The sequence below is a fragment of the Tupaia chinensis genome, unplaced genomic scaffold (genome assembly GCF_000334495.1).
Source record: "Tupaia chinensis unplaced genomic scaffold, TupChi_1.0 Scaffold149686_1, whole genome shotgun sequence".
NCBI lineage: Eukaryota > Metazoa > Chordata > Mammalia > Scandentia > Tupaiidae > Tupaia > Tupaia belangeri.
Genome location: NW_006209531.1, coordinates 154017 through 179922, shown reverse-complemented (window position 1 = coordinate 179922; position 25906 = coordinate 154017). Strand labels below are relative to the sequence as shown.

General features: G+C 43.0%; 1 protein-coding gene across 1 annotated transcript; it reads right to left on the bottom strand.

Annotated features, from left to right (window-relative positions):
- Positions 1-857: 857 nt before the first annotated feature.
- SLC10A1 (solute carrier family 10 member 1) lies at positions 858-25226 on the bottom strand. Its single transcript, XM_006171503.3, has 5 exons — positions 24767-25226; positions 15020-15230; positions 5169-5347; positions 3866-4062; positions 858-1845 (listed from the first exon to the last, which is right to left on the bottom strand). Exons 1-5 carry the CDS (start codon positions 25120-25122, stop codon positions 1649-1651), a joined length of 1140 nt encoding a protein of 379 aa, XP_006171565.1. The 5' UTR covers positions 25123-25226; the 3' UTR covers positions 858-1648.
- Positions 25227-25906: the final 680 nt, after the last annotated feature.

Here is a 25906-nt window from a genome sequence, read left to right as displayed (position 1 = left end):
GCAAGCATTAGGAGGGAATAAAATATATCCTTTAAAAAAGAAAAAAACTGGATGGAGTTGTTATGAATTCTCAGAACCAGGACTTGAGAAATCATAAAAGCAGTGTTTATGTAATTCTGAAAAAACTTGTAGGACCAGTCTTGGTAGGGATGTTACATGTTCGTATTCCTTCCATCTAGCTTCCTTATGTTACATGTTTGTATTCCTTCCATCTGTTTTCCTTATCGAGGGTGAGATATTTGAAGGCCACCTCTACCTTCCTTAAAAAAAACTAAGCAAACTTAACTCTGTTCTATGGAGCTGAGTTTCTTAGCAGATGATGTCAGCTAGAGAAAACTTGGAGCAAACCATTTGAATGGATAATCTTACAAAGATAGAATCCGTAAAAACGGTAGGTTGTTTTTTCAGAAATGTTTTAATGTTTTTGCCACAGGGCATATGTGCTCTCTGAAGAGACAGTGAGAGGGAAGGTGAGTAATCAGCCCCCAGAGGGGATGGCCATGAAGCAATCCCTTCTCCATTCTCCTGGGATTTGGGGCATACATGTACAAGTGCCTGGCATGAGTTTCAAGCCACTGTGTCTGGGACTTGAACTGTGGTCAGTCATGGGGAAGTCCATGCCTTAGGTACATGCCACTTGGTGGCCCCAGAAATCTGTTTATAAGAAGATGTTAGTGATCCAAATTGATGACTCTTGTTCTAGTGTTGAAAGTTGTTTGACATTTGTCAAACTTAGGGCCTGAAATTGCCTTGTTTACATGCGATGATAAAATCAAAAGGCGTGGTCCGTGTTTTGTATGTTCGTTAAGTGTTAGGTTTCCTGATAATCTTGTACTTAGCCATTATTAGTATGTGAGTGATGTGCAAAAATGTTTATATTTTATTAAAGAAACTTTGAAACAGTATTTTTATCTATTTGAGTTGAGAAACCATTTTGGCAACCCAAAGCTTTGGGGGTGATTCATTTGAAAAAACCATAGTTATGTTAGCATGTATGTTTATTTTCTGGCTTTTCTTTGTTAGTTTGTCCTTTCTCTTTCTGGGATTATATTACCCAAAAATCTTTCATTTCATTATAGTTGGGAATAGCCATCTTCAATTTGTTTTGAGTAAATTTCTTCTGCATTTTAGTATATCTACTTTTGTATATTTGTCATATTCGACACTTCTCAGGCGTTTTACGCCCTAAGAATAATGTCAACAGGGAAGGAATGGGATCTGAAAGTTGGAATTTCTGCAATCTACTATAGTACTCTTTTTTTCATTAAAAATAATAACTTGGGACAGGATTTGGGTATTTGGTTAATGGGTCAAACACCCATATATTGATTAGTTCAGGAATTGAGTGACTTAGGCTTATCAGCCATTGCTCTAGAGATCTAGGGGCAAAAGGCAGATTTCATTTCTGCTTTTGTAGAGTGAAGTCACTGAGTGCATCTTTCTTTTAAAGTTTTGATAGGTGAGGCTTCTTGGTAAGATATCCTTAATCATCAGGCTGAGGCTTGATTTCTGACATTTGCTAGAAGTGCTGGAGAAAGACTCATTCGAGGCTGATCTGTTGCTCATACTAGCTGCATGCTGCGTCTAGTTTACCACATTGGGTTTCTGTATTGCCTTCTGGTGGGAATCCAGGCCACTGTGGGGAGGGCTAGGCTGTGCCAGGGGAGCACTCTTCGCCTTTGTAGGTGCCATTTCCTACCGTGGAAGGGGAGTACTCTTCACATTTATGGGTGCTGTTTTCCACCGTGTAAGGGGAGTACTCTTCACATTTGTGGGTGCTGTTTCCCAGAGTGCCAGGAATTGTTTCTTCAGTCTTAGCAGCTGTGTAGATCACTTTTGTTTTATCTGTAAAGTTAAGGGTCAAAGGTTTGAAAAGTGAACGACAGGTGTTAATATAAAACTTAGTGTGGAAAATATAAGAATGCCAGTTTAACCCTAGGCTATGCTGTATGGGTCTTTATTCCTCTATCATCTGTTCTCTGATTTACTCCTAAACTCTGGTGGGTTGATTTCCTTTTCCCTGAATTTCCGAATGGTAGTACGAATAATAAGAAACCTAAAAAGTTAAGAGTATTGAAGTTGTCATTCTGCCTCTGGCTTCTCTGTATAACAGTCAAACAGAAAGATGGTTTGCGTAAGCGAGGCTGTCTTCTGGAAGTTAGGAGGGCATGGGGGAGGAGTGAGCTTTAGGGTTATTTATCCAGATTCTCAGGCTCTTCCCCCTCTCCTGCCTTGGTCTACCTCCTTTCTTTCAAATGAGGAATTGATGAGCTTTGAAGACAGGAGTCAGGGTCCACCTTCCCCTCTTTGTGTAAAATTCTGGGTGTGAGAGTCAAAAACACCAAAACCTGTGATAGATTCTTCCACCCAGATAACAGCTACTCAGGGCCACTAGCTATGAGGAAGGTTTTTTTAGTTTAGTTTTGCTACTGGGATCTTCTGAGGTATATTTAGAGAGTAAGTTCTTTTCGTGTTATGAGAGTTAAGAATCCAGAGTGTATCCTCTTGAGAATATTACAGACTTTACCTGAACTAAAAGCTGAGAATCTGGTTGGTTGGTTCTAGAAAATTCTCCCATAAATTTCTCCCTTCCTGTGCACTGTCCCCTACATAGGATAAGGGAGGGTAGGGAACCTTGGACAACAAATCTCTCTTTGATTACAGGTAAGCTTCAGGCTAAATTCTTTCCCATAGCTTCACTTTAGTTTTGCACAGCAGCTTATAAAATGATTCTGGAGCATGGTCAGTAATTTATTGGTGACTTTTTGGTTGCTTAATAACCAAGATCGGAGGACCAGCAGTTAGCATAATGGCTATGATGGCTATGTTGCTGGACTCCCACGTAGTCGACTGTGGTTCACATCCCGGACCCGGTGGCTTAAAACTCCCGCCAGGCGCGTGTGCGTGCGTGCCCAAGATCCCGACCGGAGAATGGAGAAGGGATTGCGGTGTGGCCATCCCCCCTGGGGGTGATTTCCCGCTTTCTGTCTTTCTGTCTGTCTCTCTCTCTGTCTGGTGAGTGCATGCACCCTATGGCAAAAACCTCTCCCCCCAAAAAAATAAATAAATAAAATAACCAGGATTATTATATCTTGGCTAATTTTGAAATGAGAGCCTGCATTTGTGAGTATAATACGAATTCCACCAGGGAAAGTTGTATGAAAGGTGTAAATCACAATCTTAAGGGGTTCTACAAAAGGGGACCCTCAGATAACATGGGAGTTGAGGCAGTTGAAGGATTTGGGTAAGTGATTAGGAAGAATTTATGGATGTTTCAAGTTATGAAGTACTGAAATGTATTGATACTACAAAGTAAGGTTAAGTGTCTTGGTTAAAATAAGATGCTTGGAGCTAAAAGGGTGCTTTAAAGTTAGTTATGTTGAAGATATTGGAATTCTCTAGCATTTTTAGAAAAGAGCTCAATATTAATCTATTAAATTTGTGGTGGTAGAATCCTCTTTTACGGGGGTTCTAGATTATATAAAACTACATTGCTTTAGTATGTTTTCCATCATTTGGGGGTGGGGGTACCAGTGGTGCTGAGGACCTGATTCTGGGGCATCAGAGCTTAGTCCTAAAAAAATGTTTTGAGCTTTTGAGTAAAGACCTTTGATACAGTATCTCAGAATTTTCTAATGTCCAGGGTGATTCTATCCTATTTCCTCATGCTTAATCCAACTTGTGGGTTTCTCCCAGCCAGAAGGCAGAAATGGACTCCAGTCAGTCAGGTCTTTCATCTTAGTGCCATCTGGTTCCTAGAGGCTTGATAAAAGTTAAAACCCCATCTAAAAAACTCCCTGCTAGAAACTTGTGTTTTGGCAGGCCCAGGTCCAAATAGGAGTGGAATGTGGGAATAACTCAGTACCTTTGGAAGTCTTGATTTTCTCGTAGCACCGATAGATGGCAATAAGGAGCAGCCCTTCTCCAAGTTGGAAGATCATGTAGAGGAGAGGAAAGAAGAACAATGGTCCAATGACTTCCGGGCGAAAGGTCACATTGAGGATGGTGGAACAGAGTTGAACATTCTGGCATCCAGTCTCCATGCTGACAGTGCGGCTGCACCTATGTAGATGGAAAAAAGCTCCATACACACTCAGAAAGGGACTTGAGGGAACAGCTTTGCTTGCTTCTTACCTCCCACCCCTTCCTAGTAACTCCAGGACTCCCTGAACAGTAACATTGGGAGATGAAAGATGTGTGGAGTGGACCCTTTTCTTCAGAACACTAATCCAGGAATTTTTTTATGAGTTTTTTTGAGTGGCTTGGAAATCTTAGTTTATCTGTTTGTTTATGATTGCCAAATTAAAAGTTGGAGAAATGCCTGACTGGTTGGGGGATGGAGAAGGTGCGAGCCAGTATAAGTCATTGCTTATGTTGGGCTTATAGAAAGTTAATTTCAACATAGAGTAGAAGATGGCTGTCTGGAAGGCCTGGGACCTTGTTCTGTTCCTGAGTTTCTGGCTTAGACATCTTTAACTAAAACACATGATTAAACCTCAAAAACTATTGAGTCTCAGTGTCTATCTTTGGAACACATCATGTATTACACTCCATAGTAATTGGTCCTTTAATAGCATGGTTTTAAAACTGGTTATTTTTTAAATTCTGTTTTAAAAATATTTTGAGGAATGCTGCTTTGTGGAAGCATTTGTCTACTGTGGCTGAAAAGAGGAAGCAGGAAGCCCAATGTTCCCACACCTCTAACCGACCATTCCCCTAGAGAGAGCTATTGCTGAGTTCCAAGTCTACTTCAGTTTTGAGTGCCGCTTACAGCTGATGTGCCCTTGCTGGGACTAAAGCCTAGGCAGAAAAGGAGATGAGAGGAAGGAGGAGTATGATCAACATGTATCACAGTAACATGAAGCTATCCCAGGTGCCCTTAACCCAGGAGTTGGCTAGGACATGGCTCTAGGCCTTGGAGGAGGGTACTTAGCCATTGTTTCTGTTTGGATGCTTAGCTGCATTTGGTGTCTGGATTAAATTTGGGTTTCTAACCTATTCAATACCTTTCCTCAGTATTTTCCACAGTCCAAATTTCCTTGTTGGTGCATTTTGAACATATTGGTCAGAAAAGGTTTTGCTCATCCCAGGTTCTTAGCTTTTTATTTTTCTGAGAGACCAGGAGATAATGAGGCCCTTGGGATAGTAGAACTTAAAATAAAACTTACTGTGCATTGAGGCGAAAGAGAGTAGAGAGAATGTAGCCCAGCAGGAAGCCAATGAAGGGCATCAGGGAGGAGGTGGCCAGCAAGTGTGGCGTCATGACAAACATGATGCTCTTGCCCACATTGATGACGGAGAGGACCGTGATGGCCACACTGAGCAGGAGAATGATGATCATCCCCGCCTATGCGAGAGGACAAGAAAAAAGACAATTAGGGTGGGGAGGATTTGGAGATTGAAAACTTTTATTTTTTATTTTATTATTTTTTTCAAGAATTACTTGTTTATTGGGGCCAGCAGGTGGCTTGGTGGTTAAGGGTGCTGGACTCCCACATGGCCAACTAAGGTTTGTGTCCCTGCCCTGGCGGCTTCCTTTCTCACTTTCCCTCCTCTCCATCCTCTGGTCAAAATAAATAAATGCATGCATGCATGAATGAATGAATGTATATAATTCCTTAAAAAATAGTTTAATTTTATTTATTTCCAATGAGGCATTTTATTTGTATGTGTGTGTTACACCCCTAGAAAGAATCATAGGATTTCCCCTCCTGTATGTTTCCATTTTGCTTCATGGTCCATGATGCCAGCTGAGGTGGTCAGTACAATGAAACCAAACTGATGCGATGGGGGCAGATTATTCTGCCATTTCTCTAGATGTTTGAGTTGCACACCAATCGGACTGATCACACACTTGTTTAACCTGCCGATTAGGTTCACAACAATTTTGCCAGCTCTGGTCATCAGTGATTTCTAATTCGCCAATGTAATCATGCTTCATCAGTTAGACACCAGACAGTGATTTTGGAGCACGGCCTAAGAAGCTGGCGTTTGCTTCTCTCTTCAGCATCGTTGATGCCCTTGAGGGCATCAGCCAGGACATTCATGCACACCATTATAGCGGCACAGAAAGATGGTGGAAAGACCTTATTTTATTTTATTTTATTTTATTTAATTTGATCAGAGAGAGACAGAAAGGGAAAGTGAGAAAGCAAGCCGCCAGGTCTGGGACTTGAGTCGTGGGTGGCCATGTGGGAGTCCAGCGCCTCAATGCCATGCTACCTTCCAGGCCCGGAAAACATTGTAATGAAACCAACGGTATTTGAAATGGAAGAGAATGTGAAAGACCTTTATTTTCCATCTTTTTGGATTTCTTATTGGTAGCTACGAAGCTTAGAGAACAGAGTTCATTAGCTCTTGTATTACTAAAAATTCAACCGAGAGTCATTGGCACAGCTGATAGCATACTGACTGCAGTACTGGAAGCCATGTGGCCCACTGTGGGTTTGGATCTTAGTTCAACCTGAAATGTGTCGGGTACATGCATGCCCAAGGTCCTAACTAGCTGGAGGGCTGGGTAAAGGGGGTTGTATTATGATGAGATCCTGTCAGGGTTATTTCTTATGAAAGAAAGAAAATGAACTTAGCCAAGCACAGCTTTTGCTTTTGATCTATTTTTAGATAGCAAATTCTCTGCGAAGCAGAACTGAAGGTATGAAACTAGGTACAGTAGGTATTGTAAATTGTTTTATTAGTCACTTTTGGAGGTGATAGACATAGTCCTCCAATACTGTCACTGTTCCAAATATTTTGGAACTCATTAGAATTTGTCATACTTATCTCAAAATACCTCCATTACAGATAGGGACTGTATCCATATTAGGATGAATTTGACTTTTGGGAATTGGCCAGGAGTCATTGAAACAGTAAGTAAGGTGGGTAGCCAAGTAATTTAAATTTAAATCCCAAATTTTGTGTAGCCATAAACAGTCAAGCCTACTTGAATGGTCTGCAAATTGGATATAAAGGAAGTTCCCAAAAGGAGTTTGAGAAATGTCTGGTGTAATAGCATCATTGGAAACAGGTCCACTCTGCCCATAGATTCACGGCCTGAAACTACAGGTCCACAGGTAGGTTGCTGTGAAAGCAACATTTATTGGGAACAATTGTTTTCAATGGTATTGTAAAAGTTAATACTTTATAGTTCCATCTTAAATATTTGTAAAAGTTTCCCCCCAATTTGCTAGAGGGTGTGTACACATGCCAGAGAGAGGAGAGGGAGAAAGCATCCCACAATGGAGTGTGGTCCTGTTGCTGTCTCTTCATTTCTTTGCTCTGTTGAGATTTTGAGTACATATTTACACATACGTGGTGTGATCCACAAGCCACCAGGGCTAGGATTTGACCCACAGTCAGCTATGTGGGAATTGGATTCCTTAATTGTCAGACCATGGGGCAGGCCTAGTATTTAAAGTTTTCATTTGGTGGATTTATGGTGACATTTCACTGTTAAAATTTTCAGCATGTACCATGAAGATGCAAGCTTTAAAATCGCATGTCCATGCCCTTTCCAAAGGGCATTTCAGGGAATGACGTGTTCATGTGTAAATTTAAGGCTCTCTGTCCCTTCCATCTTTTGAGTAAAAATTTATCAACATATACAGACTTCTCAAAATTGTTATTTGTAATTGTTAAATGTGTTAGTTCAGTTTCTAGTTCATCCACATATGTAGCATTTTATGTTTCTTAGTGACATTTTAAACAGTTGTGGTAAGATAATATTTAACAAAATTTCCCAACTTACCCATTTTTAAGTGTCCAATTCAGTGGCATTAAGTATATTCACAATATTGTCTTGGTAATATTTTAATTTTCTAATATTGCTCAAACTTCAGGTGCACAGCTGTGCATTTGTTTTTAATCCAGTTTCAAGTGATGTGATAATAGAAAACATCACTCATACCAGCCAGGTTCTATCCCAGGATAGGAAGCACTTTCATAGGTCTCATCAATAACCGCATGCTTCAAGTTTTACTGAAAGACTTATTAACTAGTGAGTTCCCAGTTTGCCCTTGCATTTAAAAAAAAATAATAATAACTTTATTTTTATTTGACCAGAGAGAGGGAATATTCTCAGATAATCCTTTTTATTTCTCCTGAAATGAAAAATATGTAGTAATGTATGTAATAATCCTCTTCTTTCATTCATGGTTTTAGTAATTAGAGTTTCTTTCCTTTTTTTTTCTTGGGTAATCTAGATAAAGATCATTACTCTTTAAATATTATTTTGCTTCATCTTCCTTCTCTTATCCCTAAGGGCTCAATGACATTATCTAGTCATGTTAATTATAACCCATATACTTCACTTTTTATTTTGCATTTCCTATATATTTATTCTCCTAATATTTGAGTTTGGAATTTTCCTTACTGATTTCTCTTCTAATTCATCAATTCTTTCTCCAACTATGGCTATTCTGTAGTTTAAACTCACTTACTTAATTAATTTCTAATATAGTTATTCCTAAGCTTTAGAATTTATTTTTTTTTTTGGTTCTTATAAATTTCACTTTTCTGGTTAAGGTTTCAATTTGTTATCTGTGAAGGGTCTTCAACTATTTAATGGAAAATGAATATTATGATAAAACTATGCATGGATTTCAAATTTTTTAAGCACCAAATTAAACTCATACTTTAATACTATTCTTTTCCCAAACTTTTTGAACTTCACATATATTTTCTTAAAGATATTAATCACAGTTCTTTAATTACCAGAGGGAATGTGTATTTGTAGAAGGTGTGTGTACTCACCAGAGAGTGAGAGGGAGAGAGACAGAGAAAAAGCACCTCCCCTCCCCTCAATGGGGCATGGTCATACCACAGTTCCTCCTCCATTTCTCTGTTCTCTTGGGGTTTGGGGCATGTGCCTGGTGTGTTTTTAAATCCATGAGGACTGGGATTCAAATTGTGGTCAGCCATGTGATTTCTGGAGCTCTTAACCGCTAGGCTACAGGGACCGGCTCTAATCACAGTCATTGGAACTTCAGTTCTCATAACTAAAATCTGGATCATCTGGGAGTTTACTTTTAGTTTGTTTCTTGAACTGTTCTTGGAAGAGCTGGTAAATATTGATTGAATGCTGACCACTGTAAATATAATAGATGTTTTGAGTGATGCTAACTTTTTTTAAAAAAATTATTTTATTTGACTTTATTTATTTATTTAAATTTGACTAGAAAGGGGCAGAGTATATGAGAGAGAGAGAAGGAAAGTGAGAAAGCAAGCCACCAGGTCCAGGACTCAAACCTCGATCAGCCATATGGGAGTCCAGCACCCTCAACCACCATGCCACCTGCTGGCCCCCACTATCTTTTGTTTTTAAAGAATTGTTTCATTTAACTTTATTTATTATTATTATTTTCTAGTTTGATTAGAGAAAGACAGAGAGGGACAGAGAGGGGGGTAATGAGAAAGCAAGCCACCAGGTCTAAGATTTGAACTGCAGTTAGTCATGTGGGAGTCCAGTACCCTTAACCACCACCCAGCTGCTGACCCCTTGCTCTAGCATTTTAAATTGATTTCCTCTGTTGGATTTGTTCTTTACCCATGGCCAGTTTTTAAGTCCGTCAAAAGAGTGTAATGGATAACATAGGGACATTGGGCTAAGAACTATCCTTGGATCCAAAAGCCTATTTCCTCTTGATGGGTATTCATTATCATTCCCTCTTGTCCTCTTACACTGGGCGACTGCAGAGTGGACAGATTCTGGTGTGACCCAAGTGGAAAGCTGGCTCTGCCAGTCTCGGTATGTAGACTTTGGTGAGTCACTGAGTCAGAGTGAAGTTGATACACAAGACCTGGCATGTAAGAACCACTCACTAAATTTGGCTCCCATTATGGAAGACTTCAACACTCCAGTTTCCTGTCACACTCATTCTACCATCTGTGGAAATCTTTTTCTTTTTTTTGGGAGAGGTTTTTTTTTGCTATACGGCGTGTGCGCTCGCCAGACAAAGACATAGAGACAGAAAGCAAGAAATCACCCCCCAGGGGGGATGGTCATGCCGCAATCCCTCCTCCTCCATTCTCCTCTCGGGATCTTGGGCATGCATGCACACGCGCCCAGCGTGAGTTTTAAGCCACCGGGTCCGGGACGCGAATTGCGTTCGACTACGTGGGAGTCCAGTGACATAGCCATGACGCCAACTGCTGGTTCCTGCATCTGTGGAAATCTATCGTATCCCTAACCTTTGCTGAGACAACCTGGGAGTTGGTTCTCTCCATGTTCTGCATCACCTGACTTCATCGCCCTGGTCCTGATGAGCACCTGCTCATGGGCAGCCAGTCTGTTTGCCAGTGACCCCCCAGATGACCAGGACCACGCACTACCCACAAAAGTCTGTGCAGATTGAGAAGGGGGAGTTGAACTAATCAGATCCTCTCATTTAGGAAGTTTGCAGAATTAGGGAGGTATCACAGGGACAAGTTTTGGTGGATACAGAAGCCCAGGAGCAGCAGAACCCACAAATGGGCAGAAGCTTTTTTGGAGAGGTTTTTTTTTTTTTTTTGCTATAGGGCGCGTGCGCTCGCCAGACAGACAGAGACATAGAGACAGAAAGCGAGAAATCACCCCCCAGGGGGGATGGTCACGCCGCAATCCCTTCTCCTCCATTCTCCTCTCGGGATCTTGGGCACATACGCACACGTGCCCGGCGTGAGTTTTAAGCCACCGGGTCCGGGACACGAACCGCGGTCGACTACGTGGGAGTCCAGCGACATAGCCATTACGCTAACTGCTGGTTCCCGAAATGGGCAGAAGCTTTGAGACCAAGGAAAGTCGGGCCAGTTCCTCCGTAATGGCAGGTAAGAGGAAAGCAGAAGTGAAGTGGTTGAGTCTGTGCTGGCTAGGTCTTTCTTTATTCAAGAGGGATGGTTAATGTGGAAGTGACTCCTGGACCCCATCAGGCTTAGGTTCATTAACCTTGCTCTACCACATAGACCCTAGCATGGGTAAACTGAAAAATTACTTGAACTGTCTTTCAGAATGGGACATTTCTGAGATTCAATTGCGGCATATCTAAATGAACCCCAGAGAATACAACTGGTTGAACGGAGTTTGAGCAGATGCTCTGTCAGAGGTAGTAACTGGAAGTTTGAAAGGTCCGAGGAGGGTTAAATGCAAGAAGGCTAGGCCTATCATTTGCTATTTTTCAGCTTGGCACTCAAATTTATGGGACAAGGTGGAAAAGGAAGAGCAAGCAAAGCCCTTGAAGAGCCATAGATGAAACTTCAGCCTTCACATCTTGACCCACACATTTGTCTTTGCATCCTGATACAAGTGATTCCAACTGGGGAGTATAAGATAATCAAAAGGAGCTGGTGGTTTAACCATGGATGTTTAGCCAGGGGCAAATGGGTCCAAGTTTACCTGGGTTTGTAGATCACCTTTAATATAGTCCCTTGTTACTGGTCCCTTGGTCCCAGTCTTTCTAGCTCAGGTGTAATTCAGCACTTTTAATCTTAGGAGGGGGGCGTTTTGATCCCATTTCTTTGCTGTGGAATTGAGTAGAGGATCTGTGTAGCACAGCAGGAACAGGAAACTGATAATCTTGGCTCTGCCAAGTGACTTATCTGAGCCTCAGTTATTCTGCCTGCAAAATGGGAATAATGCATGAGACTGAAGTGTCTTTTAAAAGACAGTTTAAAAAAATTGCCAGAGGGCGTTAGTGTTGTGGGGTGGGAAGTGTGAGAAAGCATGCCTCTTGGGAGTTGGTTATGCTGCAGTCCCTTTGCCCTCACTTTCAGGATTTTGGGCATGGAGGCACCTGCCGTTGGCTTGTTTTTTCAAGCTGCTGATTCTGGGACTTCATCTGTGCTATTGGCCATGTAGTATCCACGTCACCTTAACCACCCTGAAAAGGCCCTGCCTTTTCAGCTTTAAGATAAGAGATATTGCTGTTTGTACCTTCAGAACACTTTTGTATTTTTGTTGTTGTTGCTAGAGGGCATGTGTGCTCACCAGAGAGAGACACTCTCAATGGAGTGTTCGTGCCACAGTTTGTTCCATTTCTGTCAGGGTTTTGGGCATGTGCACACATGTGCCCAGTGTATTTTTCAAGCCACTGGGGCCAGGGTCTGAACCACAAATAGCCAAGAGGGGTCTGGCCCCTCAGAACATTTAAAATTACTGTGATGGATGATAGTTGCAAATCTGAGAAGGACCTGATCTCATGGTGGGAGATCCTGGGCTAGGGGATTTCTGGCAAGAGAAGCAGGTGGCTTGGACTGAATGCAGAGAAGTAGCTTTCACTGAAACTCACAAGAGTTTCTGAGAAATTGCAGAGATGGTAGGGAGGAGGTAGGAGGAGCTCTGAGTCACCGAGGCCGAGAGGGAGAGTTTTTGAGACAGAAATAGCTATGTTGGATGCTCTGAAAGGTCAAGAAATGCTTCAGGTATATCCGTTGGATTTAGCAGAGAAAATGGAGCAGGTGGTCATCAAAATGCTGTGGATGGGAGACCAAGAAGGAGGTAAGAAAAAGATTCAGATAGCCGAGGTTAATGTTGAGGACATGTGGGAACCAGCAGTTAGCGTAATGGCTATGTCGCTGGATTCCCACGTAGTCGACCGCGGTTTGTGTCCCAGACCCGGTGGCTTAAAACTCATGCTGGGCATGTGTGTGTGCTTGCCCAAGATCCCGAGAGGAGAATGGAGGAGAAGGGATTGCGGCGTGACCATCCCCCCTGGGGGGTGATTTCTCGCTTTCTGTCTCTGTCTCTCTCTGTCTGTCTGGCGAGCGCACGCGCCCTCTAGTGAAAACCTCTCCAAAAAAAAATGTTGAGGACATGTTACTTATGAGAATTCTGGTGAAAACTATGTGAGAGGAAATGGATTGATGGGGTGGCAGGGCAGGGTGAGGAGTTCTCCTGAAGCGTGGCTAGAAAAGGGAGAAAAGAGATTGACTGGAATTTGAGGTACATCTCACAAAATATCCCAACGAGGGTTGGTTGGTTTGGTTTTTAAAAATGAGAGATGTGAACCTGTACCAGTGCCGATTGTGAAGAACCAATACAGAGATGTTTCAGAAATGGGAGTGAAGAGCAGGGAGGCTGTGGGCGGGTGGGCCAAGGGGCAGCGCATCCTCCATGAAAGGAGGGCTCTGAAGCGCAAGGGTGGAGAGAATGGAAGGTGTAGTTCAGGGCTGAGGTGGGCAGGAAGAATGACATTGTGGTTTTCTAACAGGTGGGAAGGTAATCTGTGGCCATGGGATTGGGACAGGGCAAAGGCAAAAACCACCCTTAAGACAATGGTAGTGTAAAAAAAAACTTGAACCCCTGACTTGCAGCTCCTTTTTTTCAGCCCTGAAGCTGTTGCCAGGGCTTGAGCCTCCTACTAGCATGCCCTGTGGACTGGGCCCAAGGCATTTATCCAGGACAGAGGGGAGAACAGGCCCTCGGATGGTAGAGGCAGTCCTTTTTGAGGACTTGGACGAAGAGTCAGCCCTCAGCCAAAGGCAGGCTGCCTGGGACTGAGCTCTAAGGTTGAAGTTGGTGGAGGCAGCAGAGCTGCACTCTAGCAGTCTGGGATTCTTTCATGGGCAAGGTGTTGGCATCATGTCCTACCTGGCCACAGCACTCTTTAAGTCCTCCTTCTGTCTCTTCTCCCTTGGCCTCCTTCCTCTCTAAGTTCATGTCAAGCCAGCCAGGATAGCCTCAGAACTCCTCTATAGGGCTTCTCCCCAGGCTTCCTCAAATCTATTTATTTATTTTTTTAAAGAAAGATTTTTTACTATAGGGCTTGTGCACTCACCGGAGAGACAGAAAGTGAGAAATCACCCTGCAGGAGGATGGCCACACCACAATCCCTTCCTCCTTCACTCTCCTCTTGGGATCTTGGGCATGCACACACACATGCCCAAGTCTGGGACTCAAAGCCGTGGTTGACTACATGGGAGTCCAGCAGCCTAACCATTATGCCATCTGCTGGTCCCCAGATCTACTCCTTCTTCATGGTTTTGCTCAAGTCCCTACTCTCCAGGAAGCCTCCTTGACCACCCAGCCCTTACTCATTCCATCTTATATTCTGCCAATACCTGCTTGTGCTCTGTGGTGAGGGCTTGTTTCATGTGATGCTTTACTTTATGGAAACGTCATACTGTGAGGACAGGGAATCCTGAGAGCATAGCACAAAGTTTAGCATTTAACTAGGAGAATAATATAGTTTAATTTTGTCATTAACTAATGATTATACCTTATAGTTGTGTGTGGTCGCCTAACTTTTCAAGAGTATTCTAAGGTGGGACCAGCAGTTGGCATAATGGCTTTGTTGCTGGACTCCCATGTAGTCGACCACAGTTTGAGTCCTGGACCCAGTGGCTTAAACTCGCACACGTGTGTGCGTGCGTGTGTGCCCAAGATCCCAAGAGGAGAGTGGAGAAGTGTTGCAGTGTGGCCACCCCCCCGGGGGGTGATTTTTCACTGTCTGTCTCTGTCTTTCTGGTGAGTGCATGTGCCCTATAGCAACATAAAATAGAGTGTTTTAATATGAACCAGTAGATAGCATGGAGGTTAAGGTGACCGGATTACACACGGCGACTGCACATGGCCAACTGCATGGTTGAGTCCCAGACCTGGCAACTGGAAAATCATGCCAGGCACATGTATGTGTGTGTGTGCCCAAAATTCCAAGAGGAGAATGTAGGAGAAGGGATTGTGGCATGGCCATCCCTTCTAGGGGCTATCAATAGTAGATTTTTTTTAAAAAGAATAATTTTATTTAACTTTTTATCTATTTTTATTTGTTTTTAAATTAGACCAGAGAAGGACAGATTGAGAGAGAGAGAGAGAAAGTGAGAAAACAAGATGGCAGGTCTGGGACTTGAACTGTAGTCGACCCTGTGGGGGTCCAACACCCTTAACCGCCATACCACCTGCCAGCCCCAGCCAATAGTAGATTATTTTTTTAACAAGCAAAGAAACACGCAGGAAAAGCCCCAGTGACTTGTCTCAGCCATATGCTGAGATGATGGTAATACGTTCTTGTTCTCGTTCCACCTTGCACTCTCAGGGCCCTCAGGTTCTTACCTTAGTAACATAGGGTACATATTGTGGCCGTTTGGATTTGAGGAAGATCCCAATGGTGCAAGGAATGAGAACCAGGATCAGTGATATCACAATGCCTACATAGGGCACCTTGTCCTTCAGGTCCCCATCATAGATTCCCTTGGAGTAGATGTACAAGAGGAGAGGCATCATGCCCAGGGCAAAGAAGGTGGAGCAGGTGGTCATCACAATGCTGAGTAGGAGACATGGGAAAAGGAGAGGGAGAGAGAGGGGGCCTGTTAGTACCGACTACTTTTTAGGTGTCTGCTCTGTGCCTTGCTCTGCGCTAGGTACTTTACATAAATGGCTTAATTTTCTTTTCCAATAGCCTTAGGCAGTAAAGCAAGCCATCCCCTTTTTGCCAGTAAGGAAGCTGGGGACTAGAAGAGCAGATTTGTCCAAAACTACACAGATTGTAAGTGGTTGAAGCAGGGTTTGAACCGAGGTCTGATCGACTACTGCAATCCCTGTGTCCTTCATCGTGAAAGGAGCCACCCTGATCTCCCCTTCTGTAATAGAACTTTTTGCTTTGAGCATCTGTCATATGCGTAGTACATTTTGAAAGAAGTTAACTTGTATGATCCCCAAACTCTTGACTATACCCATTGGATCATGGGATAGTTCCTGAACCCCAGTTGCTGAATGCTTGGCTTACAGCCTAGGGAATGGCTGCGTGCAGTAGCTCTAACTGTGATAATAACTGATGAGGCTGGCAGGTGGTATGGTTGTTAAGGGTGCTAGATTCCCACATGGCTGACCATGGTTCAGGTCCTGGACCTGGCGACTTGCTTTCCCACTTTCTCTCTTGCTCGCTCGCTCACTTTCACCTGTCCCTTTCTGGTCAGATTTAAATAAATAAAAGTAAATAAAAGATAATTGTTAAAAAAATAAAAGAACTGATGACATTAAGTACATTATCCTTGCAGAGTGAGTATGACAGTGATAGAGCACTTGGTCTTTGGAAATGGGTGGCATAGAAGTAATAGTTGTGTGGAAGCCCAAGACATACAAAGCAAAAGCAGTGAACAGAGGTCACGATTAGAGGGACTGTGAGAAGAAATACTGCAGAGCAGTGGAAACAAACAATAACCAGTGAACCCTATGGTGGAGCAGTGGGAGGCAGCACCAATTCTCCATTGCTAAGTAAGTGACAAAGTAATCTGGTCAGACTTGCTTTGTATCTTGGAGTGGATTCCAGTCTTGACATGGGGGGGGATTCCTCATATTCTTTACTTTCTGGTCATCCATACATTATTTAAATTGTGAGTCTCAGAGCCTGAATCATATATGCTCCTAGCTTTGCTGAGTATCCTACTCGTTCCTTTTACCTTCTCATTTGGAACCTAATATCGCAGAGATGTGACTCCCAGGACCCTGTCAAGAGGGAGACTTTCTGGAAAACCCAGTGGAGATAATGAAGCTGTTAGGGAATATTCTTAGATTTGTGGACATGTTGACAATGTATGGTTCTAGCTCCCAGTGGCAAGTTGGGGACAAGGCTTGGCAAGACCCCAGGAAAATCATGTGAGGGTCTCTCTAACAGCCCTATATTCTGTCGAATCGTCACCATTTCCACAGAGGTGGATTATAGTTAAATGAACATTGAATGCAGCCTAAATCCAAGGCTCCAGATCATAGCTATCAAGAATGACAGTAGATGGAGGTGTCCTAAAGGGTAAGAAGCTGTTAGGGCCCTCAAAGAATAGCATGAGCTGGCCCAGCCAGGTGGTGTGGTGGTTAAGGTGACTGGATCCTACATGGCTGACTGGTTTGAGTCCTGGACCAGGTGGCTTAAAACACATGGCTGGGTATATATGTGTGAATGCCCAAAATCCTGAGAGGAGAATGGAAAAGAAGAGATTTTAGTGTGGCCATCCTGCCTTGGGTGTACTTCCTCACTTTCCCTCTCTATGTCTCTGTCTCTGAGCACACACACTGTCTAGAAAATTGTTTTGAAAAAGAACATCATGAATTAAATAATGGAAAAAGCTTCCCCCATGAACACCTAGAACACTTAAATCCATGAGCTTGTAAGAAAGAGAGAGAGGTAACCAGGGATCAGCAACAAAGAACATGAAGTAGGGCGTGTGCTCAAGCTGTAGCTGCACTGTAAGCCACGGGCGGGAATAGAGTGTTAGCCTTGGTAACGTAGAGGCTTAGGTTTTAGTGTCCAAAGGAAGGACTAGAACCAAGGTTCAAGGCCTGAGAAAGAAGGAACATTGAAACTGAGAAATAAATAATTACAGGATTTCAGAGGGATCGACACCTTTGAATTATCTCACGGGTCAAATTGTAATCATCTTGGAAAAAGTATTTAGGACAGAATGTGTGGCATGACCATCCTCCCTGGGGCGTGATTTCTCACTTCCCTCTCAGTTTCTTTATCCACTTCTCCCAGTGAGCACATGCACCTTAAGGACAAAATCTCTAAAAAAAAAAAAAAAATTAAACTAAAAATAATGCAGTGAATAAGGTAAGATGACTTGACATTAGATAAACCATATATATAACTGTATTTTCAGATTATATTATTAACTACATATTGTTAACTATTATTGGGTGTGATAATTTTGTAGGTGCATAAAGTTATTCAACAAAATTGATTGCTCTTCCATGATAAAAATTTAGCACACTAACTAAATGGAATGGAAATTCCTGATGTGAAAAAAATATTGTAAAATCTATAGTAAATATTAAATTTAATGGTGAAAAATTAGAATTTCCTTTATCAAGAATAAAGAGGAGCTGTTATCATCACCTTTTTAATAAATTATACTATGCATAGGCCCTCACTAGCACACCAAAACAAGAAATAAAAAACTAGGTGGGAGGGCAGCAGGTGGTATAGTGGTTACTGTCACTACTCCCACATAGCCCACTGTGGTTTGAGTCCTGGACCTGGTTGCTTGAAAATCATTCTGGGCACACATGTGTGCATGCCCAAGATCTCAAGAGGAGAGAGGATTGCAGTGTGGACATCGCTTCGGGGAGGGAGTGATTTCTTGCTTTCTGTCTTTCTGTTTCTCTCTGTCTTTCCAGTGAGTGCACATACCCTATAGAAAAAAAAAAATCTTGGGAAAAAAAAAAAAGGAGAGGGATTGGAAAAGAAGAGACTAAATTTTCACTTTTTTCCAATGATAGTTTCATCTACTGAAAAAATCCAAGTGAATTTCCATTGTATCTAGCAGGTAAGAGAATCCATGAAGTTTTATGTATATAAGCATAACTAACTAAGTAAAGAGGGTCTCAATACATAGGAACAAATAATTAGCAAATTAATTTTATTAGAAAAGAAACATCACTTATAATATTCACAGAGCTCTAAAATACTTAGAACTATGTCTAAAAGGGATAGATCTGTTCAAAAACAATTATACAACTGCCCAGCCACAGTGGCACCAGTAGTAGGACACCACTACATGATACTGGAGTCACGTGGGACACTTGGGTTTGGGTCCTGGGTTGGTCTGAACAGACTGGTTGTACCTGTGTGTGCCTGTAATTCTGGCTAACTGGAAGGCTGGGTGGGGTGTCATGGCAAGACCCTATCAAGGTTACTGCTCTGTCTCAAAAGAAGAAGAAAAAAACAACTACAAAAAAATGATAAAACTTGATAGAAAGATATAAAAGAAGGCATAAGTAAGGAAAACTATACCAGGCCAGCAGGAGGCAATGGAGGTTAAGGTAGCTGGATCCCATATAGCTGACTTGAGTCCCAGACCCAGTGGTTTGAGAATCACACCAAGTACATGTGTATGCATGCCCAAAATTCCCAGAGAAGAATGGAAGAGGAGTAATTGCAGTCTGACCATCGACTCTGATGGGTGATGTTTTGCTTTCCATCTATGTCTCTGTCTCTCTTTGGCGAAGGCACGCACCCTGTAGAAAAAACTTTAAAAAAAAACAAAAAAAGTTATTCATGGACAGAAAAACTCAATATTACAAAGATGGTCTCTAAGTTTACATATAAATGTAAAGCAAATTTTGCAAATATAATTCAAAGTTTCTAAATGCAGTTCACATTTGGATTACATTTATTCAGAAATTCAAATGTATTTTTTGTAGATTTGAAAGCTCATCCTAAAATTCAAGTGAAAGTAAAAGGGTAAGAATAACATAATTTTGAATAAGAAGGCAGGGAAACTTACTTTTCAGATATTAAGACTTATTACAGGGACCAGCAGATGACATGATTGCTACATCTCTAGACAACCACATAGTTAACTACGGTTCGAGTCCTGGACCTGGCAGCTTAAAACACACGCCGGGAGTGTGTGCGTGAGTGTCCAAAATCCCAAGAGGAGAATGGAGAAGGGATTGTGGCATGGCCATCTCCCTGGAGGAGTGATTTCTTGCTTTCTGTCTCTCTGTCTCTCTCTGTTTGTCTGGTGAGCGCATGTGCCCTATAGCAAAAATCTCTCTCTCAAAAAAAAAAACTTATTATAAAATTATAATTAAGAAAATGTGATACTAGTGCAAGGATAGCTACATAGAACAATAAAAGAGAAAAATCCCAGACACAAACACATGGGTATTTGATTTATGAGAGAGGCAGCAGTCCAAATTACTGGAGAAAAATTTACTCAGTGTTGGGAATTATTCTCTAACAATATAGAAAAGATAAAATTAGTCCACACCATCTATAAAAATAAGTTTTAGGTTGATTGAAGATGTCCATATGAAAATCAAACATTGTAAGCTTTTCACAGGAAATTTAAGAAGTATCTTTGTAACCTTGGAGATTGTAAAGCATTTCTTCAAGAAACACAAAAACATGAACTGTAAGGGAAAATATTGGTACATTTGACTAAAATAAGCACTTTGTATCATAAAACATTTCAGTCAAAATTTACAAGCTCCACATGTAAACAGACTGTTAAACATATATAAACAAACAACAAATTATGAATGATAATACAAAGCAAAGCCAAACAAAAAACATCTCATAGAAATGCCAGGCAAAGGACAGTCACGTTTTTAGTAGAGTACTCTCAGATTGGCAAAGAACATAAGAAAAGGTGTTAGGTCATTCATAAAATCATTGCACACTCATCATTTGGCAAAAATGGTACATTATTTGGTAAAAACGAGTGATCCACTTCACACTTACTAGTCGGCAAAAATAAGTAAATAAATAATGTGACAATTGCAAATATAGATAAAGACATGAGGAAACAGGGATCCTTACACGACTAGGGGAAGTGTGAAGAGACAACTACTTTGGAGATGTATTAGTTTTTAATTGTTAAAGATGCGTTTATCTGGGACCAGCAGTTAGTGTAGTGGCTATGTCGCTGAACTCCCATGTAGTCGACCATGGTTCGAGTCCCGGACGCAGTGGCTTAAACTCACGCTGGACACATGTGCGTGTGTGCCCAAGATCCTGAGAGGAGAATGGAGCAGAAGGGATTGTGGCATGGCCATCCCCCCTGGAGGGTGATTTCTCTCACTTTCTATCTCTCTGTCTCTCTCTCTCTTTCTGGTGAGTGCATGTGCCCTATAGCAAAAACCTCTCCAAAAAAAAAAAAAATATATATATATATATGTGTGTGTGTGTGTGTGTGTGTGTGAATCTTATGACCCAGCACTTCTACTTTTATTACATCTGAGGACAGTGGGATATGCACAAGATGGTTTATGGAAGCGGCTATGAAATCCACATCAATGTCTGACCACAGGAGAATGGATAAATACAGCCAAATGCATGTAATTATTCTATTTAGATGCCTATTTCCCAAAAAGAAAAAAAAAGCAAGTTGTCAATTGATATGGACAGTAGATACCCTATAAAATTGAACATGCAAACACAACAGTATGTCTTATTTATGGAAGTGTATACACATATGGTAATAGTTTAAAAGGATTTGTGCATACTGAACACCAAATTCTGGGAGATGCTCCATCTGGGGTGTGGTAAAAAGGAGCGAGATTGGAAAGGGGCATACAATGGGCTTCAGACTAGTTAATGATCTCTTTTCAGGATTAAAGATACACGACTTGTGGTTTAGTGTCCTAGAGCAGAGGAGTCATGCTTACTTTGGCTTGGTGTGTTAGACATTTTTGGAGTTTGCTCTGAACTTTGTGTGCTTTGCCTGTATGGGTATATGGGAGCCCTGTTCTCCTGGGTACTTCCTCCACATGCACAAGTGCTGGAGGCTCATCCGGGACATCCACCTCCTCGCCTGCTGCTATCTGTGACTGTTATGATTATCCAGAGACTTAGCGTCTGAGATTGGAATCATAGTAGCATTGTGGGCCTGGCTGTCTCTCAGGAGAAAGGGACATATATTTTTTTCAAGAAGTATTTATTTAATTATTATTATTATTTAATTTGATAGAGGGCACATGTGTGGGGGAGAGAGAGAGAGAGTGAGAGAGAAAGTGAGAAAGCAAGTCACCAGGTCTGGGACTCGAACTGCAGTTTGCTACGTGGAAGTCCAGCACCTTAGCTACCACATTGCTACCCCTCATATTTGGTTTTTAATTTTTCCTTTCTGCTGAATTTCTAAGAACAGTGGTTGGACTGCTTTTGGATATCTGTACACCTTGTTTGAAGGACTGTTTTCTTTTCCCTAGTTTTTAAAGTTTATATATTTACCTATTCTGTGAGAGAGAGACAAAGACAGTCACCCCCAAGAGGATTTTCATGCTACGATCCACCTCTAGTCTCAGCCATCCTGAATCGTGAGCATTAACGTGCATCCTATGTGCTCAGGGAGATGATGGGACTCAAGCCCAGGATCTTTCTCATGTACATCCAGTAATGTTAGTGCTGCACCATTGCCTGGCCCACAGGACCGGTTTTGAGCTCCTCTTATTGGAGAGATCGGAGACAGGGAGCTAGCTGTGAGAGACCTCTCAGAGTCTTTGTGATGAAGTGAGAAACTTCTGGAAATCCCAGTGGCTTCCATCTGATCTTATTAGACTTCCTACGTCATGGTGGGGAGACCTGCTGGAATCTTTGGCTTGTGCCTGTCCTTAATGTCACCATAGCCATTGACTCTGTTCTCTGTTGGGGTCTGATGATGAAAGCACAGAGGTAGCGTGAGGAGCAGTAAGGGCAATCAGGACTGCTCCCATGGGCTCTCTCTGCTCTGTCCCAAGAAGCCAAACTTATTTGCATGTGGAAGGTATTTTCTCTTGTCTGGATGTCATCTACATTTTTTTGAAGCTTGCCTAGTGCTTTGAGAGCACACCTGGTAGCCAGTCCTACTGTGGGGGCAGACTGCCCCCAGCCTCACTCTAGTTGTGAGGCCGAGGAACCAGAGAGAACCCTGGGCTGCCTCTAGATGCAACTGCCCCACATATTCCAAGAAACCTTTGACACGTGTCCGGGCTTTAGTCTCTTCATGAGTAAAATGGAATTGGTGTCTTAATAGTTTCTCCTAACTCTGTGCAGGTCGTTGCAGAGTATCACATTTAAACAAAGGACTCAAACTAGTACCTTTGAGCTATATCTGTCTCTTTGACATGCATTGCTCGGATTACACAGTCTTTAAAGTTTCTTTTTGAATAGTTGCCAATTGAAACATTTGGAGATTTTACATACAAACAAGGTTCTGCCTTTTATGAAAAGCAGAGAGCTGAGGCAGCTATAAACCCTCCTCCCACAGAATACCTGCTGCTAAGTTACATGCCCTCTGCTCTGATTAGAGGGGCTCGGACATTTTAGTCTGGCAGGCAGCCTTCAGCCACTTCAGTTGTGATCTGTGGCTCCGAAGATACACGAGTGAAAGCACAGGGTCTGAAGCCACCAGACCTTGAGTGAATGTAATGTCTTAGCTAATACTGTTTCCTCATCTTCACATGTGACCAATTACGGTTTCCCCTCCTGGGGGGCTATATGAGGATAACGCACTTCTCCAGGTCCAGTGTTTAGCACAGTGCTTGCTTGTTTCCTATTATCAGTAACTTATCATCATTACAGTCCATGTAAAGAGCTGTCCAAGGTGAACTTGAATTGGAATTTGATAACTAGAAGCACAGGATGGCTGATGGCAAGATTGACCTCCCACCAGTGAGGTCTGAGCCACAGTTTAATGCTCATGGGAAAGGGCTTTATGGCAAAAGGGAGCCATCCCAGCATAGTGTTCATCTCTTATGGGGGTCTATGTAGCAGTGACAGTCCCGAGGTGCCTAGACAAGAGGGATCAGCAGAGGAGCAGGAGGGGGTCTTGAGTCACCAGAGGCTCAGCCCAGTAGGGGCCTAGAGCCATAGAGATGTAGGTCTTGTTGGAGAAACCTCATTAGCTGATGAGGCAGGGACATCTAGTCACTTACATGTAAAGCCTCCCGCATTGTCCTTTACACTGTTTCCCCCTGCTCTGTCCCTTCCATGAACACACAAAGCACTCAGAGTATCCCTTCCCTGACACCCAACTTCTTGTGTCCTTTGCATACTGGAATTAAAGTAGGTTCTGGGTTCTTGAGATGCAGAGAACCAATCTACTGGCAAAGATGGAGGGCTTACTTGGCAGGAGCCTGAGTAAACAAAGGGAAGCCTTTCCTCACAGCGAGGTGGTGGTTGAACTTTGACATATACCCCTGTGGGAGGCCGCATCAGCCAAGGCCTTGCTTTATGTCAGGTTTCCCATTGGGTCAAGAGTCCAGAGTTTCTCAGATGGCAGCTTCTGGTAAATCTGAACTCTAACTCTATTTTTTTTTTTTATGAAAAAATCCAACCCAGTGTCCCTTTGCATCCGTAAGGGGGACTTCTTTATAGCTTTCTTGGTCAAGTTTGGCCAGGGGCAAGGTGCTGATAGAGGTGAGCAGATGGATTCTGAATCACATGGCTACATCTGGCACTGAATAGCATCTCACTGTGGACCCAACCAGAGGAAACTGGCTTGAGGCTGAGCCTTGGATAAAAGCAAGAGCTCCTGCTAGTGAGTTTTCTCCAGCCGCTGCACAAGCTGCTGCTGGAGCAGAGCAGGTCTGAAATGTCCTTCCCGGCAGGCAGTGAAGACTTGAGTGTCCCCTGTTGAAAGCTGGGGTTCAGCCAGCACCATATGCTGGCTGTCCAGGAGTGACCCCTTGTTGATTTATGCTTCTAATGCTTTGGATGAGGTGGCAGGGAATGTGCTTGTCTCTCCCTACCAGGTTGGCTGAAGTGGGACTCAGCATAACCTGGATGGGTGCTGGGAGACCCTAGGGCTTCTACCTGGTTGTGCCATTCCTTTGCATGGATGTGTTTGTTGCTGAGTCTGATAGGGAAATAAGGGCTGTGAAAGAAGATATCCTAGATATGCCCAGATATTGGGAGGGCCTTTACGGAAATCGTTCCTTGCTCTGCAGGAATTTGAGATGCTCATTTGGTTCTAAGTCACCTCTACCTCCCTGAAACCAATCACACCCATTTCAGATGTCTGACTTCAAAGCAGACAACTTGCCCACCATTGTAAGTACAGTTCTCCAGAGGCCCTTTTGAGTTTGGTTTAAATCAGTGCTCCTTTAGATAATCCTTGTGCCCATCTGAGGCACCTCTGGGACTAAGGGCATCTCTAGGATGCCTGTAGACTAGATTGGGCACTTCAAATTGGTACTTAAACCCATATGTACCCCTGCTCCGGCCTCCAGTCCAGTATAAGCTCTTGACAGTAAACGCCAGCCACCCCATGCCCTAGCACCTACTCCTTCCCTCCTTGGCTTTGGCCCAGCTCTTCCCCACAACAGTGACACCTGCAATGTGGCCTCTATTCCAGGCTGCTCCCCCCTTACCCCAAGCCTTACCTGAGATTCATGTCCCCCTTCATGGCCAGACTGAAGACATTGGACAGGTTCCCCCCTGGTGAGCAGCCACAGACCAGGATGGCCAGTGCCTCTATGTTGTTCAGTGGGAAGACCTTCCCCAGTGCAAAGGCAGTGAGAGGCATGATGCCATACTGAGCTAGCAGGGCGATGGCCAGCCCCTTTGGCTTCCAGAAGTGGGCCTTGATCTTGCTGAATTCCATGGTGCAGCCCAGCGAGAGCATCATAATTAATAGCATAACCACCAGGATAACACTCAGAGCCTGGTCAGTGGGGCGTTTGCCAAAGTTGGGCGGCAGGGTGAAGTTGAGTGGGGCGGACAGGTTGTGGGCCTCCATTTTCCTGTGAGGTAGTGAAAGACTACCACGGGCTCTCCTGCTAACTCCGTTCCTTGCTGGATGCCTCTTTGACTACCTGTCAGGGCAGAGTTTCTGAACAAGATGTAGCTCTGGGCAAATAAAAGGGTTATGCAAGCAGTTGAGTTGTTTCTCTGGCTGTGGTCCCAAAGGGGAGTTGGCCCAGAGCCTTATCTGCCTGGCTTCGCCTCCCTCTTCTGCACTCCTTGATCTCTGCTGCCTTCCTGGGTATGCTTCTCTTATCACTTTGGGGCTTCTGGGACAAGCACCAATGTGGATTCAACTCTTCTAATTCCCTGAAACTGTTATTTCCAGTTCAGTCCTTGAAGCCTTGGTTTCTCAGTTGGGGGAAAGTGTCCTCCCATACCCAGTGTGTTACCAGATGTTCCCAAAATCCAGGAGTGTGAAAAAAGCGTAGTGTTAACTTTAGTTCCTGGGTGAAGGTAGCAGAATCCAAGGGCTTGTGGGACAAGGCAGGGGAAATGGTGTTGCTGACCTGTGGGGAGGTATCCATGACCCTCCTGGAAGATGAGGGGATGTGGTGTCTTTGCTTGTGTTGGGGAAAACTTTGTTCCCAAACTGGGACTCTATGGGTCCCAGGGAAGGAACATTGGCAGTGATTTCCCCATACTTCCAGAATGTGGGGTACTTGCTGCTTGAGAAAGAGGAGAGAAACCATCACAGGTCAACATGATTATACTGTTTTTTTTTTAATGGACTTTTTATTTTATGATTTTTAATTAATTTTAATTATTATTTGTGTATT

Excerpts from the sequence above, each read along its gene's own strand:
- SLC10A1 (XM_006171503.3), bottom strand. The coding sequence starts at position 25,122 with ATGGAGGCCCACAACCTGTCCGCCCCACTCAACTTCACCCTGCCGCCC. Across the intron at positions 15,231-24,766 it reads AAGGGGGACATGAATCTCAG|CATTGTGATGACCACCTGCT; the intron begins GTAAGGCTTGGG and ends TCTCCTACTCAG. Across the intron at positions 4,063-5,168 it reads CTCTTTCGCCTCAATGCACA|GTGCAGCCGCACTGTCAGCA; the intron begins GTAAGTTTTATT and ends CCATCTACATAG.